The sequence below is a fragment of the Sturnus vulgaris genome, chromosome 13 (assembly GCF_052056855.1).
Source record: "Sturnus vulgaris isolate bStuVul1 chromosome 13, bStuVul1.hap1, whole genome shotgun sequence".
NCBI lineage: Eukaryota > Metazoa > Chordata > Aves > Passeriformes > Sturnidae > Sturnus > Sturnus vulgaris.
In genome coordinates, this window is record NC_142255.1 from 8,104,606 (window position 1) to 8,119,480 (window position 14,875).

The 14,875-nt window shown below is 36.3% G+C and overlaps 1 protein-coding gene across 1 annotated transcript in view; it reads right to left on the minus strand.

The window, feature by feature from the left end:
- The window catches only part of UNC13C (unc-13 homolog C), a 123,258-nt gene that overhangs the window by 56,848 nt on the left and 51,535 nt on the right, over positions 1 to 14,875 (minus strand). The window contains exons 13-16 of the mRNA XM_088172513.1: positions 10,575 to 10,725; positions 8,119 to 8,187; positions 6,773 to 6,862; positions 5,873 to 6,001 (exon numbers count right to left, since the gene is read on the minus strand). Coding sequence (XP_088028639.1) covers positions 5,873 to 6,001; positions 6,773 to 6,862; positions 8,119 to 8,187; positions 10,575 to 10,725 — 439 coding nt within the window. The remainder of the gene's footprint in view (positions 1 to 5,872; positions 6,002 to 6,772; positions 6,863 to 8,118; positions 8,188 to 10,574; positions 10,726 to 14,875) is intronic.

Genomic DNA, 14,875 nt, shown 5'->3' on the forward strand with positions numbered 1-14,875 from the left:
ACTCTCTGTGGGTTTTTTTAATGCAACATCTAAAGTAGGTGATAACTGAGTCTTTTGCCACAGAAAACATCAAGATCAGAAAGAGGAAGTAGGAGCAATTTTTCATAGGATATGAATAAAAATAAATTATTTGCACTGAATCATGTTTTGCTCATTCTCTTTTATGTCAATTTCCTGGTCACCTGAATTCATATGCAAGCAATGGATCATGCAGCATAGAGCCTCCAAAATCATTACTGGTCTTTTGATATTATCTTAAAGAAAAAAATAAAATGTAGAGGGCGTTTTCCAAGTTTAATGGAAAAAAAAGGCTAAACTGTTGACAAGCAAGCATTTTGTACTCTGGGAAAGTGGTTGAGAGTGGAGAAAGCAATCTCAGACACAGTGTGAAGCAAGATTAAAATCTACATCTATACTACCCTGAGACAAATCTGTAAAGACTGGTCTGAGAAACAGAGGGCTTTCAACTTCTCTCATCACTGATTTTACCTGATTGTAAGATGAATGTCTGCTTTAATTTTCTCTGGTTTTATTTTGTTATGTTCTGCACAACCAATACCCATTATTATCTGTGTGACTTTGATAAATTGAATCCTATAATATCAGAAAGTTATCTATTGCTGTCTGCTGCAAGCCCTAAGCTAGGATTCAGAATACAATATTTTCTATATAAATAATGATAAAGTGGGAACTCAGTGGACACCAACACAGTAGCCTTGATCAGCACAAGGCTACAGAGGACAATTTTATAGACCAGTCTTAGATATTGAAATAATAATTTTAAGAATTCTTCCATATTTGAAATTGCATATTGATTACTTATATTGCGTATGTTACATATAATATTATTTAATGTCAAATCACCAGAAAATATACAATATGCACTATGTATATAATATACATAGAATCTTATATAATTTTAAATGATTTTTTAATCTCTAAAAGAACGAAAATTTGGCTTTACAGAATTTACTCAAGAGAGGCTAAAGCCAGAAACCACTTGCAGACATGCATTCAAAACCTGTGAGGGATTTCCCTGTGCAGTGCTGTTGCACAGTAACTGGCTCCTCAACTGTTATTTGAAACTGAAACCCTATTTGAAGAATCATCATAGAATCACAGAATGGTTTGGGTTGGAAGTGATGTCAAAGATCATCTTTTTCCACCCTCCTGCTGTGGGCAGGGACACCTTCCACTAGACCAGGTTGCTCAGAGTCCCATTCAAACTGGCCTTGAACACTTCCAGGGATGGGGCAGCCACACCTTCTCCAGGCAACTTTGCTTTATGTATGCTCCAGTACCGACTGAAGTGGAACAGAACTCTTTTGGATTAATTTTCACTGACAATTGTCAGCCTTTGTCTTCAAGGACTGGCATGTGAAAGGAGGTGGTTTAACTAGTCTATCTGCTCAGGGCAGGGTAACATGCATAGCTGCTCTGCAGTGGTCAGCCAAGTGATACTGTGGTTTTGATGTGACCCACCCACCCAGAAGTGCTCTGCTTCTGCAGGGAATAGGTGGAGGAAGACCAAAGTGAGCCCCTCATGTATTGCAAGCTCTTTGACTTTCTAACCAGTATTCTCAGAAAAGCTGCTAAGAAGAAATTATATCTGTAAGATTTGGTCTTCCTCTGACAGTATTCTCAGAATGTGATTGGAAATACCATAGCACGAAAGGCATCCTTCTGTTCTGAGGCAATTTACCAATTTGTTTTCTATTACTGTGGTTAACACGCTACCCCATCAAACAAAATGCTGCAATACAAGGAGAGATCTCTAAGTACCCTTTGCATGCCAGATTTGAACAAGTCAGAACCTTTTCAGTGCAGCTAAAGCAATATGTAAATATAACAGAGGGCCCCACAAGAAGTATTACTTGGCACTGAAATTTGCATGCTGGAAAAATAGGACTCTCTGTAGCAAACAGCTTTTGCTACTGAACTTTATTTCCAACTTCATATTTCCGAATGCGTCTGAAAAACACAGATCACAGTCATGCTTCAAATCTTGTAGTATTTCTATAGGAAATTAATAACCTAACGATTTTTTTGTTGTTGTTTATACTAAAGAGAAAAAACTACACCTTCCCAAACCACTATGAGGCTTGGATTCCCAAATCCCAAATGGAAAAGTGACCATGGACTCACAGCTAAGTAAAGCAAAATGAAGCCAGCTCCCAAAGCACAGGCTCATCCATGATTCCCAGAGCTGGGATGTTTTTAGTACATTACCAACCCAACCCAAGGTGCTGTATCCCTGCAAGAGATAAATGGCAAGGGCAGAGTACTGTGCTGCTGCAGCTGTACAACACCTGGCTCCTGAAAGAGTCAATTGTTTGCTACCTCTTGTCTGCACCAAGGTGTGCTGCGACAACATTCAGAGCTGAGTAAAGACTCAAGTAAAGGTCCCTAACATCAGGTAGGGAGCTATATCAGGACTATTCTGATGAGCTGGTGTCAAATATAAAGTACTCCAGTGTTTTTATTCCAGTATATTGGTGCTATCACTCATGAAATTATTCGTACTGATCAAGAGCTCTTGAAATAACATGAAGGGTCCTGTCTGCATTTCATTGGTATCACTCAGTGGAGAAGACTGCAAAAAGAATTACTGAAGGGACTTCAGTCACAGTGAGCACCAGCCAGGATTTCAAAATTTGTTTTCTCAAGAAAACAGAAAGAGTGATGTATCTGTAAATTGAGCCAGAAAACTATCAAAGTGCTTCCTAAACTACTTCTCCAGGGTATTTTTTTTAACATAGGGCAGCTAAGCACTTCACTCATATAACTGTTAATTAAAAAGAGAAAACACCACATGTGCGGTGTAAGGAGCTAGATAGTTTTTCATCAGAGGGCTTTATCTCCAATAACGAGGATAGCAATATACATGTCAGTGAGACTGTCAAGCTATAACGTTTTACTGTCTGTGGCAGTCATTGGTTTTTGCCATCAGCTGTTCTTTGTGTTCTGGTATGGAACTGTAGTATGACATTTTTGCATACTGTGAGCATTTGCAATGCTTCACTCCAGGAAATATCCTCAGGGGCGATATTTTGCTGCAAGACATTAGCTTTTTAATGGTGATTGTCTGCCTGTCACAAAGGTAGAGAGTAATAAAAAGAGGAATTGGAGACTGCTGAGCATATTTTGTGATTTACTTTTCCCATTTATAGTGGCAAATATCCAAAACCTCCAGTTTGAGCCCCTCAATTTTAACAGTCATTGCTCTATTTTCACCCCAAACTTAAACAATCCCACACAATCAGACCTGAAGCATATTTTCTAGAAATACTGTGGGAGGCATTTCTAAGAATTTTAGGTTGCAGCCAAAAGCAACTGCATAAGGTGGTTATGAGTTACCCACAGATACACACCCTGAGCATGCAGGGGCCTCAGCAGGACAACAGCTGCCAGTCCTTCCCCTGAGCGAGAGCAGGTCCTGACTTACATAAGAACCATTTCTTGTTGCTTTGGGGTTCATCAGTTTCAGTTCTCAGTACTCACAGCTCAAAGCTCAGCTGTGCAGCTGAAACGTGAACCTCCTGTGCTGCAGAAGAGGGATGAGCTCCCTCCTCTGAGAGGAGGAGACCTCACCTGATGGGGAGCCCAGCAGAGAAGAAGGGAACAGCCACTCAGGAAGGCTGAAGAGTGGAACCTGGTCTAATCTGAGGGGCTTGGATATGAAGCTAATGAAATGTTAATTACAATATTGGTTACTGCTTCATTATTATAACAGTGGTACCCAAGCTAATCACCTTAATTCACTGGAAAACCTGCCAAGCTATAGGTTCAAACAAGCTGCATGCTTAAGTGTTCCTAAAACCAAATGCACTTTTGGATATATTGATAGGAAAACATAAGAGGATCATGCTGAGCAAAGTCTCCTAGTACAATTCAAGAGCTGATGTAGAATTCAGGTAGTCATTTGAATTAATTTTACTCATTTCTCTATTAAAGCTAGACCAGTTATATTTCTCAGAATAGTCTCCTACTTCCTGCGAAAGAAAGTTTTACTGTCTGGCATCAAGATTATATGTGATTGTTGCTTGAATTTTTTGTTTGACTGTTGATGTGATTTGCTGTTAGAAATAAATTATTTCGAATGCAATCTATTTATTTTGAATTTTGCTTTTTACGCTGCTTCATTTAAGTTTCTTGCATTGCTTGGTGATTGTAATTGTACAGACAATTTTCTGCTTAAAGTTTCCATAAAAAAACTGCCCCTGCTGGAAATCCCCTTGCTGGAAAGAGAACCCAAGAGCTGCAGAAATACAGTGAACTCAGTTTTCCAGCTGAGTGAATACTTGAGGATTTTTTTAAAAAAAATTTTATTTCAGGACTTATTTCTCCGTCATTAAGTAGAGTTGTATGAGAGAAAAATATAATAACAACATTGCCTGCTCTGCCTCAAATATAATTTGGAGAGAACACTTACTTAAGCAAGTTTTACATTCTCTATCAAGCAGGAAAGCTCTAATATCCCTGAACTTTAAAATCATATTTTAAAATAGACAGGCTAGATGACTGTATGGATCCACATTAAAAAGTTGTGAATTTTTTGAATACAGATAAGCTTTTGCAGTTGTCACAGTGCTTTGCAGAGGTAGGACTTTATCACTTTCAGCTGTTTACTGACGACTAGAATCTACTGATAAACTGCAGACTTATGTAATACTCAGTCTAGCTGCACTTCATATTATATTTACCAGACAAGATCAAATTGCTGCAGAGTAAACATTAGGGAGAAAACAGAGCAGTTTATGACGTAAATGGATGTGATGCCTGAAGCTGCTCCTTCCACTAATTTATACTCCTACTCAGCTTACAATATAATCTGTTGTAGGATAAACACACATCAGCACTAAGTGTGGAGTGCTTATTGGTGCTGGTGAGAAATTCTTACATTAAAAGCTACAGTTAAGTTTTCTCATACAACAGGAATCCAACATGACAAAATAAATTCTCATTTCAGAAATATTGAATAGATAGCAATTATCACCTTTCCTAAAACACAGGAATTCATATTCTGGATTCAAGTGAAATATGCTTTCAAATACATTTCATTTGAAGCCTTATATCATTAGTATGAGTGTTCTCATTAATTACATACACACAAAAAACAAGTGCATTTGCCAAAGAACTTAGTTAATCCTGTTCAAGGCTGAAATAGTCACAGAACTGCCATATTTTCAGTGTACCATCCAGAAAGCAAATACAAGGTACAGAGGTAATATGATAAAGAAGTGTTGGTCCTTTAAGACAAAAATTAATTCTAACATTACTTATAGAATGACAATATTATATAAAAAATTAAAAAGTATTCTCAAGGATTTTGCATGACATTTGGAACACAACAAATGCTATAATTATTTTGCATTGACAATTGAACCTGATAGACAAATATTCAGAAATGTTTCAGAATTATCCTCTGCTTTCTTAAAGCAGTTACTAAGGCTTGGATCCAAGTATGCATCATAGATATTAAAATCTAAGGCTGGAAAGATTATATAATTTCCAGCAAATTAATTTTTTTTTCTAAAGCTGCAGAAGTAAAATGTTAGATTTTAAATAACTATTTTCCTGTTACACGTCTTAAATGAACAGTAATCAATCAAATGTCATCTTCCCCAAACCACTGGAAAATTTCACAGTCATGTCCAACTTGATGACTACATTAAGAATTAATGTATACATTCTGAAACTCATGTTAAACATTTTAGAGTTCACAGATGTCTATGGGTGTATTTATGGTATGTTGCTCCTCCATGCATAAATATAATGAAAATCTGAGTGCTTTGGAGGCTTTCTATTTACTAAAGGCAAACTAAGAGTAATGAATGAGCAATAGCTCAAAACAAGTTCATTTTGACCTTACCTGATCCACTAATTGGGTGTAGAGATCATAGCAATTATCAAAAATGTATTTATAAGTTGAATCCAGGCAGGCTTTTACACAGTCCTTCACCACAGTACTGGCTCGAGGAGGGCTCTGCAATTCCAGGACCTAATTAAATATTTCATAAATGGGAGAATGTCAGAATTAGATTGAGCACAAAAAATCCAAGTGTTGAATGTAGTTCTGTTATACAGGATGAAAAGTGTTCAGATAAAACAATGATAAAAATAATTAAAATTGTGTTAAATTAAGGTGCATTTAGTTCAAAGATGCATTAAAACATGCAAGTAGATTTTATCACTGTTTTATTTGAATTAAAATATTTATATGATGAAAGTGGCATGTGTGCCCACAAATTTATATCTTTACATCTTATGGTTTACTTATTTTAGAAGTTTTTTTTATTATTTAGGAAATAATATAGTATAATTATGTACCTTCCTTGGAATAAGAATATCAGCCAAAGAACAGTTATGTAGTAAAGCAAAGGGTTCATCTCTTTACTCCATTTCAGGATACATTAATTCAAACTTTAACTTAGGGGATTATTTTAATTCTCTTTATGTAGTTGCCTAATGCAATGGAATCACATGCTATTATGACAAAGGTTGCTTTGTGTTTCTCTTTTTTCATTCAGTAATACTAATGTGAACCATTAAAAAAATATTTCATGCTTGACCACTTAGATCTCAACCTTTGGGGAGATTAAGGCAAATAGTTATCAGATCTATTTTATTTTATCAGTAGAAAATCATTATTCTATACAACTCCTAAGGAGTTCAGCTAAGTATGCTTTAAGTGACTTCACTTTAAACTAATTAAAAATATAAATATTTTGTTTTCTTCAGGAAATTTAGTTGTGCAAGTAAAAGACAATACCTTCATCCGAAAAAAAGTAATGCTGGTAAGCAGGTCCACAGTTGATTTCAGATCTTGGAGTCTTTCAGAATTGCTGGCAGGAAAATTGTCCTAGTGAATCAGGAAAAGAGGAATCATGCAAAATTTGAGTTACAGGTAAAATCCTTGAACAACTAGTCAAAAACCCTCTAAGAAAACATAAGGTGCTGGCTTGCTTGGAAGCATAAGAGATGTTCACGTTACCCCAATTCTGCCTGTGAGGGAGTTAATGATGAGTATCCCTTGGACATGAGTAGGAACACCTTTGATAATGCTCCTGCACTTGTAATATAAACAATTTAAAATATTGTGATATTTTGAAAACGTGAATGGAATAAAAAATGTTACAAGAAGTCTGGAAACTGTTGCTAATGAAAAGAATTTATGGATTTGGCACATACATTACTTGTAGGCATAAATGCAGAAGTAAGATTAATGTAGAAATGATAAATTTTTGCTATGATCTCTGGGTTAACAGAGTGATGTGAAGTAGTGTTATTTAAATAACTTCCTACTAATGAAGTATCAGCCTCATGCTACAAAATTATCTGGATAGCATTCTTCAAAATTAAAACATTTTAGCATGAACATATCTACTTCACGAAGAATGTGATCTTAGAAACTAAGTATGTGCAACTTCCACTCTCTCTAATGCCTTGGAATTGTTTTAAATATTCCCTTTCTCCTCCAGTTCTGGAGAGCAGGCCAGATGGACAGACAAATCCTTGACTTGGAGGCTGCCACTCCTAGAAGCTGCACGGAGAGGCACAGTGATGAAACCCTAACTTAGATATTGTCCAAAAGTTTCATGATCCGGTGGACTGGAGAAGGAGTTCAGAACCAAATGGTAACTGGCAGGTACCCAGTGCCTGCTGTCCTGAAAGGCTGGCTTTGGAGCATGGCTCACTGGAAGGAGAGTCCATGAGGCAGAAATGAAACTTTCCTACCACACAGAAAAACAAGGAGACAAGACTCTTTCAACATTACCAGGATCTTAGCATGCAAGTTGTAGCAAAGATGTCAGGCTCTCAGAAGAAATACAGCAGTAACTGCACTTTGCACTACCTGAGTCAGTGAAGGTGATTCCCAGATTAATTAACTTAAGACTAGTTATAGACCAATTTAATCAAAATAGTAGTTGAATACTACGTTTTCTTGAATATGTGCTAATCCCTTGACCTGGTCTTAGCTTTTGGAAAGAAAATACTAAGTTTTTTCTTTTTGTCAAATTGGAAAAATATTGGTGTTAAACAGCTTAAATTCTGTAAATTTTTTTCCAAAGGATTTGGGGTCCCATGTTGACTCTAGATAGAATACATTGTACATACCCTGTATTTGGATAAATCAATCCTCAGAGAATTGTGCAATTGATCCAGCAACTTTATGAACTTTTCTCTCTGTAAGAAGAAAACAAGAATATGTTGTAGTAGAATTTGCAGGTTCCTGTAATTGTTGGGATTTTAGAAAACTTATTCCCACTCTTAACTTATCTGAAAATAAATTTATTTTCCATAATTTCATATACAAGAGATGGTTTGAAATACCTATCTTTCAAGACCAAGCAATGCATCTTCTTTTGCTTTATTTTCCCTTTCTATCTGTATTGTATACCTGATATGCATTACAAACTGTGCAGCTGTGCAATATATTAGTGAGGTCACAAAGATTTTGTAATGCAACATTTTCCTGTCTTATATTTGCCTTGCAACTGATTGAACTCTTGAAGACAGCACCTCTCCATTCCTTTACTAAGTAAGAAATGATGCCCATTTACAACAAAATTTAGTGCAAAAGTATGATTGAAAATTGTACTTCTGAAACAGTGGCTTTTGTAGGAATAAGTTAAGCAATACTAATACAATGAAATTATATTTTTCCCTTTCAAATGCGAAGATTAACTTGTTATCTTGATAGATGAAGGAGCAGTGCAAGTATTTTGCTGTGAGACTTCCAGCTGAGTTGTGCCATTCTCAAGTAATACTAATGAGTTTTTAATTACCACGTTAGAACATATTCCATAGTCTACTGCACAAAACTGTGAAATCTCAGCCTGTGTGAAAGCAGCAGAGTTCTGGAAGAAGCAGGAGCTGATGGCTCTAAGGATGCACTTGTATCTGCACCATCCCTCAAATGTGATGATGGGTAATTTGACAATAGAGCCTTTGTGCACTGTCTCTCATCAATGGAGTTCTAACCCACACCAAACCCTGCTAATTTGGCATAGCTCCCTTAAGGGATCAATCAAAAGAGAACTTTTTTGTCATGTTATAAATCTCTACTGGAATATTCAGCCAGCCAAATCATTCCCAGCTGTAGCTTGAGGACTTGAATTTGAGATGTTCTTTTTGATGAACGATGTGCTGCTATTCACTAAAAAATGCCTTTTGACCCAGGAGAGAAGAATAATCTAATATTTTGCCTATAAGTCAATTGTTTGAAAAAAGAGCTCCAAATCTCTATTAGTGATGCCTACTACTCCTTTTCCATCCATCTGTTGAACCATGAATTGGATTGGAATTGTGTCAAAGGCAAACTGGCATTAACATCAGAGAAAGGACTGATCTCTGCCCAGTCTGAGGACAAAAGTAGTTCTGATCATTAGAAAAATGGGGAAAAAGGATAAAAAAAATACAGCAAAACTATTCTAAATTTCAAAAGTTGCATCAAAGGTCTAATAAAGCTTGAACATTGAAAGAGAAGACTTTTTTCAACAAAGATATTAAATAATTCTTGGTTTACTCATCCAAATGTATAATTTCATAATTTTGTCTTGAAAATATGAAATTCATAATTCCTCTATTATTTTAAATACTGGAGAAGAGTACTAGTGCCTCTAACACTACTTCAAATAAAATTTTAAATTTTAAATTTCAATTTTTATTTAATAAATTTTAATTACAATTAATATTTTATTTCATGCCAATAAATGGTATTTTTAGGAAAACTGTTACATCAAATATAGCTTTGATATCAGCTCTACAAATAAAATTCCTCCTAAAAAAGAAAAAAGAGGAAAGAATAAATGCATTTTTCATCATAAGATTGTGTTTATACTCTCTGCATCATGTGTAACGCTAGAGCTATGAAGGCAACCTCTTTGAATTATTGCTCTGCCTTCCTGCTTTCAATTCCTCTGAGAGTAGAAGAAAGAAATCAGAATAAGGGCTGAATGTATGTTTATCTATTATCGTGTTCAAAGACTGGAAAGTCCATGCTGTGAGATACTTATCCACAGAAGAAAATTTAGCAATAGCAAAAGAAGTATTACCACATCCTAAAATACTACTATTCCTCCTAAAATTCCTGATACCTAAATCCAGGACTCAGAAAATGCACCAGCAAAAGTTTCAGCAAAATTAAGAGGGTCCATTATTATGGATGTGTGTGAGAAGAGCAGCGTTTATGGCTACATCCATTAGGTTAACCTGAGTCCACTGATGACACAGCCCAAGAAAGGAATTGCATCCAATACTTGCAAACTAACGCAGTTAGCAGTTTGCAAGGCCCACTGCAATAAAACAGAAACCTGTTTGTTGGAGATTTTAGTGCAGTGAATGTGTGCCAGTGCTTTCTACCCTCTACACCTCACAAGGAGCTGAATAGCATCTTCTCTGGCTTTTATGACAATTGATTTTAAAGACTCAGAGTAAAATTTTCAAAATCTAACAACAACCCTTATTCTTTAAAATGAGCAATTAAAAAAAAATTAAACGTAGCAGTTAATATGGAATATACTAGGAAAAAGAAAGGACTAGAATTCTATTAAAAATGAAAATCTACTTACCCCAAAGTTAGTAGCAGCAAAGCGATCTGAGGCAGATACATTAGTTGCTGCTGTTGTATGAGCATAGAAAGCATTTATATTGGCCAACAATGTACTCATAACTGCTGGAACACCAGGGCACATGTATTTAGAAGAGAGACAGGAAAAGTGCCTGCAATTCAAACAAACTAGCAATTATTAAAGATGGCAGGGAATCTGCTTCTTCTCCCATTATAATTTCTTTCTAACTCTAATAATGTAGCTGTCAGGCTACCTCATGGAAAATTGTACAGATGCATATAAGGAAAATCCAGACATATTTGATATAACTGCCACTTGTTGCACACTGATCTTTTCAACCTGGCCACATTAGATTCACATCCAGTTCTTACCCTCTTAATCCTAAACACAAAAACATGACTTAACTATTTTAATTGCTCTTGAGCAAAACGTTCATTATTAAAAAGCAAACTCTAACTCATCATGGAAAGTCACAGAAATCTATAGTAGAAGAAGATTTAATTGTTGCCAACAAAAAGACTCAAACTAGCATTTTAGTGTGGCTTTTATTTTACCCTACATTATTAATGTAGGGTGCTTCAAGCAGCTTCCGGATTCACCTTGACTTGAATTAGGCCATAATTGAAACTGTTCCACTTCAATCCAGGCCAGTAAAATTTAGGTAATCAGTCTGTTAAACCTGAAACAGCCAAAACCAGAAGTGCAAAGTAGCAGCACTGTTTACTTGTTTAATGAAACAGGAGATGCCTGCTGCTAGCATATGAAGAGCTTGTAACACAACAAAACATGAGAGGTATAAATTAATGAAAGATCTGACCCATGGGGACAGTGAACATCATCATTGCAAACATAAATTCCTAAATTCAAGATTTATAATTATCTCCAGGAGGGAGATAAAGGGATAAAGACTAAATGTACACAAATAGGAAAGAGAATGAGGGAGATTAGGAGAAGATGGTGGTAAAAATGGATGTACAGTCAAACAGAAGAGGATTAAGAAATTCCAATCAGTATCCATATGACTGAAGGTCCTGATTGCACCACATGCTCCTCTTAGCTGGAGTCTCTGGCTCCTCTCTCCTGTTCCTCCTCAGGAGCATAAGGCAGAGCAGTGTGCTGGGCCTGAACCACCTGGGCACTATGCCTTCCAAGAAAAAAAATTAACACAAGGTACAATTGAACCCTTCTGCTGAATTTAAGCCAAATACCCTTAACTGTTGTCACTGCCCAAATCATCTTTCAAGGCATCATTCAAGATTATTTTCCTGTAGGGGCAACATAGCCCCTACAGGAAAATAGCATGAAGTGCTATCATCTGCATTTTACATCACTGAGATAAACTGCTCAAAGCTACACAGAAACCAATCACCTGGGCCAGGACTTGAACCCAGCATTTCCAGCTATGTGCCCACGGAATAGAACTACCAAACCTTTAATTCACTGCCTGTATTTTCAAGAAGTGCTTTTGAAGACTGATACGTGAATTCAGCAAACGAACAACACAGTTCTCTACCCCTTAGAAAAATCTTTCATTATGTGTCACGTGTTTTCTGTCAAGTAGAAGAATAATACTTTCCTTTGTAATAAAATACAATAGTGATGTCAGGTGGTTCTCAACAATAAAGGCAACGTTTAAAGCTAATAGAAGTATCTCCTTATCTATGAGTAAGTTTGGGAAATATATGTAGGTATGATCAGAAACCGTTTCCAAAAGACTGACAAAATAATTAATACTTTTACTGACGATCTTTAATTTCCAAATTAATTAATTTCTGAGATTGTTTCAATTGCCTTCAGGGAAAACATGGCAGATCATGGAATGTTGTTTGGGTCACCATTTTAAGGTGTTTTCTGCAGGTTCCTCTAATCATTTCACAATGACCTACCCATGACCTGTACTGAACTCTTATCTTGAAAACAGACCCAAACTGTACCAATTTTTTACACAGAAAATTTAAAGTAATTGGAATAATTTATGCCCTTATTGTATCACTGCACTGTTTCACCTGTAATGTGCTTAGTGAAAATTATGATAAGGCATCTGTGACATATTTTTGTTTCTCACCATCAATTAATTAAAATCTCTAATGTTCACAGAACCTATTAAGTACACAATATGGGTCATGACTCTGAGAGTGCAGATAACTCAGGTTATCAGCTACTTGCAAGATACCTGGATTCCTTCTTGCCAAAATGAATAAATCAAAGTAAGCCCCTGTCCTTTTATTGCAGGTCTTTGAAAACAGCAGCCAATAGCATGATTTGTTAACAATTTGTAGTGGGCACATGATGTCACAGCAACCATTGGTAATTCTCACATATTTTAGAGCAAGGTTGCACTGGTTAAGCTACAGTGGTGTCTGAAACCAGGCCTGCTCGCTCCAACTTTCTTACAATGCAATTTCCTGACCAACAGACAGTGCCTGGGAATTTTCTGATATTTCTGCTAGCATGATGTAGAGAAGAAAGAAGTCTAATTGATGTGCTGTACTCATCAGTAAGCAAACGCTATCAATAAAAAATTAGTTTAATGGGCGATCTGTGTGCTTTTTGTAATGCTGCCACATTAATTGAAAACTAGCAGGAGAACAAGATGACATGGTTAGTGCTCATTAACCTGCTGGAATGGGAGTGATTTTGCTGATTGAGAATCATTAGGTTCTACCTGTGGTGACTCTTGCCAGTAAGAAGTAAAGATCTTAATAGAGCTTTTATTGCACTTGACTCTATTACACAGTAAATTCAGGATATTATGTGCAATTTCAGCGTCTAGTCAAACACTGTTTAAATACGTGCTCAGATTTTTGCCTTCTAAAGAGAAATAAATTATGTTTAAAGATGAATGACAGGAAAAAAGTTGGTTTTTCTTCACTGCAGTGTGTGACTTAATATATGTAGGTAAATAAAGTTCCAGTATGATTCCTTCTAGACATTGAATTTACAACATAAACTGCCATCAATCACCACAGTCATCAAAATACAGGCCAGCTGGATCACTGTGCTGTTTTTCTACTTTTTCTTCCTGTTTTCTGTGATACTTATTTTCCTCCCTATCATCTCACACAGTCATGCTTGTACTTCTGGGAGTTATACATACCAGTTGTGTGGCTAACAGTGTCTGTTTGGCTGCTATCCATCACAAAAAGCAAAAAAATTCTCATCTGAACCATGTAAGAATGGCTGTAATTGTCTTGCTTTTCTTTTCCTAATACAGACTCCACGAGGAGTGGAAGAATAAAATAATCGTAAGAAAGAAGAGTGGATTATGTAACCTATACAGTCAAGACTTCAAAGACCTGCAATTACTGCAACAGAATCAGTTTTTGCTGTATTTTGATTTGGGTCAATGGCTGTTTTTCTATTCACATGAATTCCACATGTGGTAGCTTAAAGCAGATTCCTTGCTCAGGAACTGTGCAGTTGTAATCCGTATCTTGAGAGTAAAACACCCCTTCTAAGTCAGCATCTATAGGGAAAAAGTGTCTACATTTATCTCATAAAAATGTGGGGATGTTCCTATCTCCAGCAAGAGGTGCACCCAAATTCATTCTCTTTCTAATCTTGGTGAGAAATGTCTCACTGGGGACAATGACAGACAGGTATCCCCCCATGTGGTATCTTCTGGGCTGATTCCCACATTCCAGTATGAGTATATTCACTGTGTTTGGAAAAACAAGACTAAATTTTTGAAATATCATTTCTGTGCTCTAAAAGAATAGATATAAATAAATATTGAGGGCCAGAAGGAAATCTTCAGGGTTTATTAAGGGATCATAGATGACAAAGCCATCATCCTGAACCAGAAATTATAAGTAAGTGGGATTGTTTATTGCTGTAGTGGAACAGGATGCCAAATCACTTTAGACAGGGATACTTTAGAGAAATTTAGTCAGGTTTATGTTGTGTAGAAATGCAGAAAGGCATATATTCCTACTCCAGCATATGCCATCTATCCACACTTAAAAGGGTCCAGACTGACTATCATTAAGTGGCACTGAAACTATATATAATAGCTAACCTTAAAACAAATGTGAACACTAAAAATTACATTCAGGCAAAAAGAACACCTCATTAGCAGCATCCTAAAACTCACGTAGCCTGATGAAGTGCAGATGCTCTCTGGGGTCTGGATCCTGGGGTGTTAAAGCTTAGTTAGTTTTGCATTTACAAACACAAACATTTTAATTTCCAACGTTATCATGAGACATGCAGTAGAAGTACTCTGCAACTAGATTCTCAAACAAAAAATGCTTACACAATATTCCTCTGGGCAAAGTGATTACATTCAAATTCTCTCTATG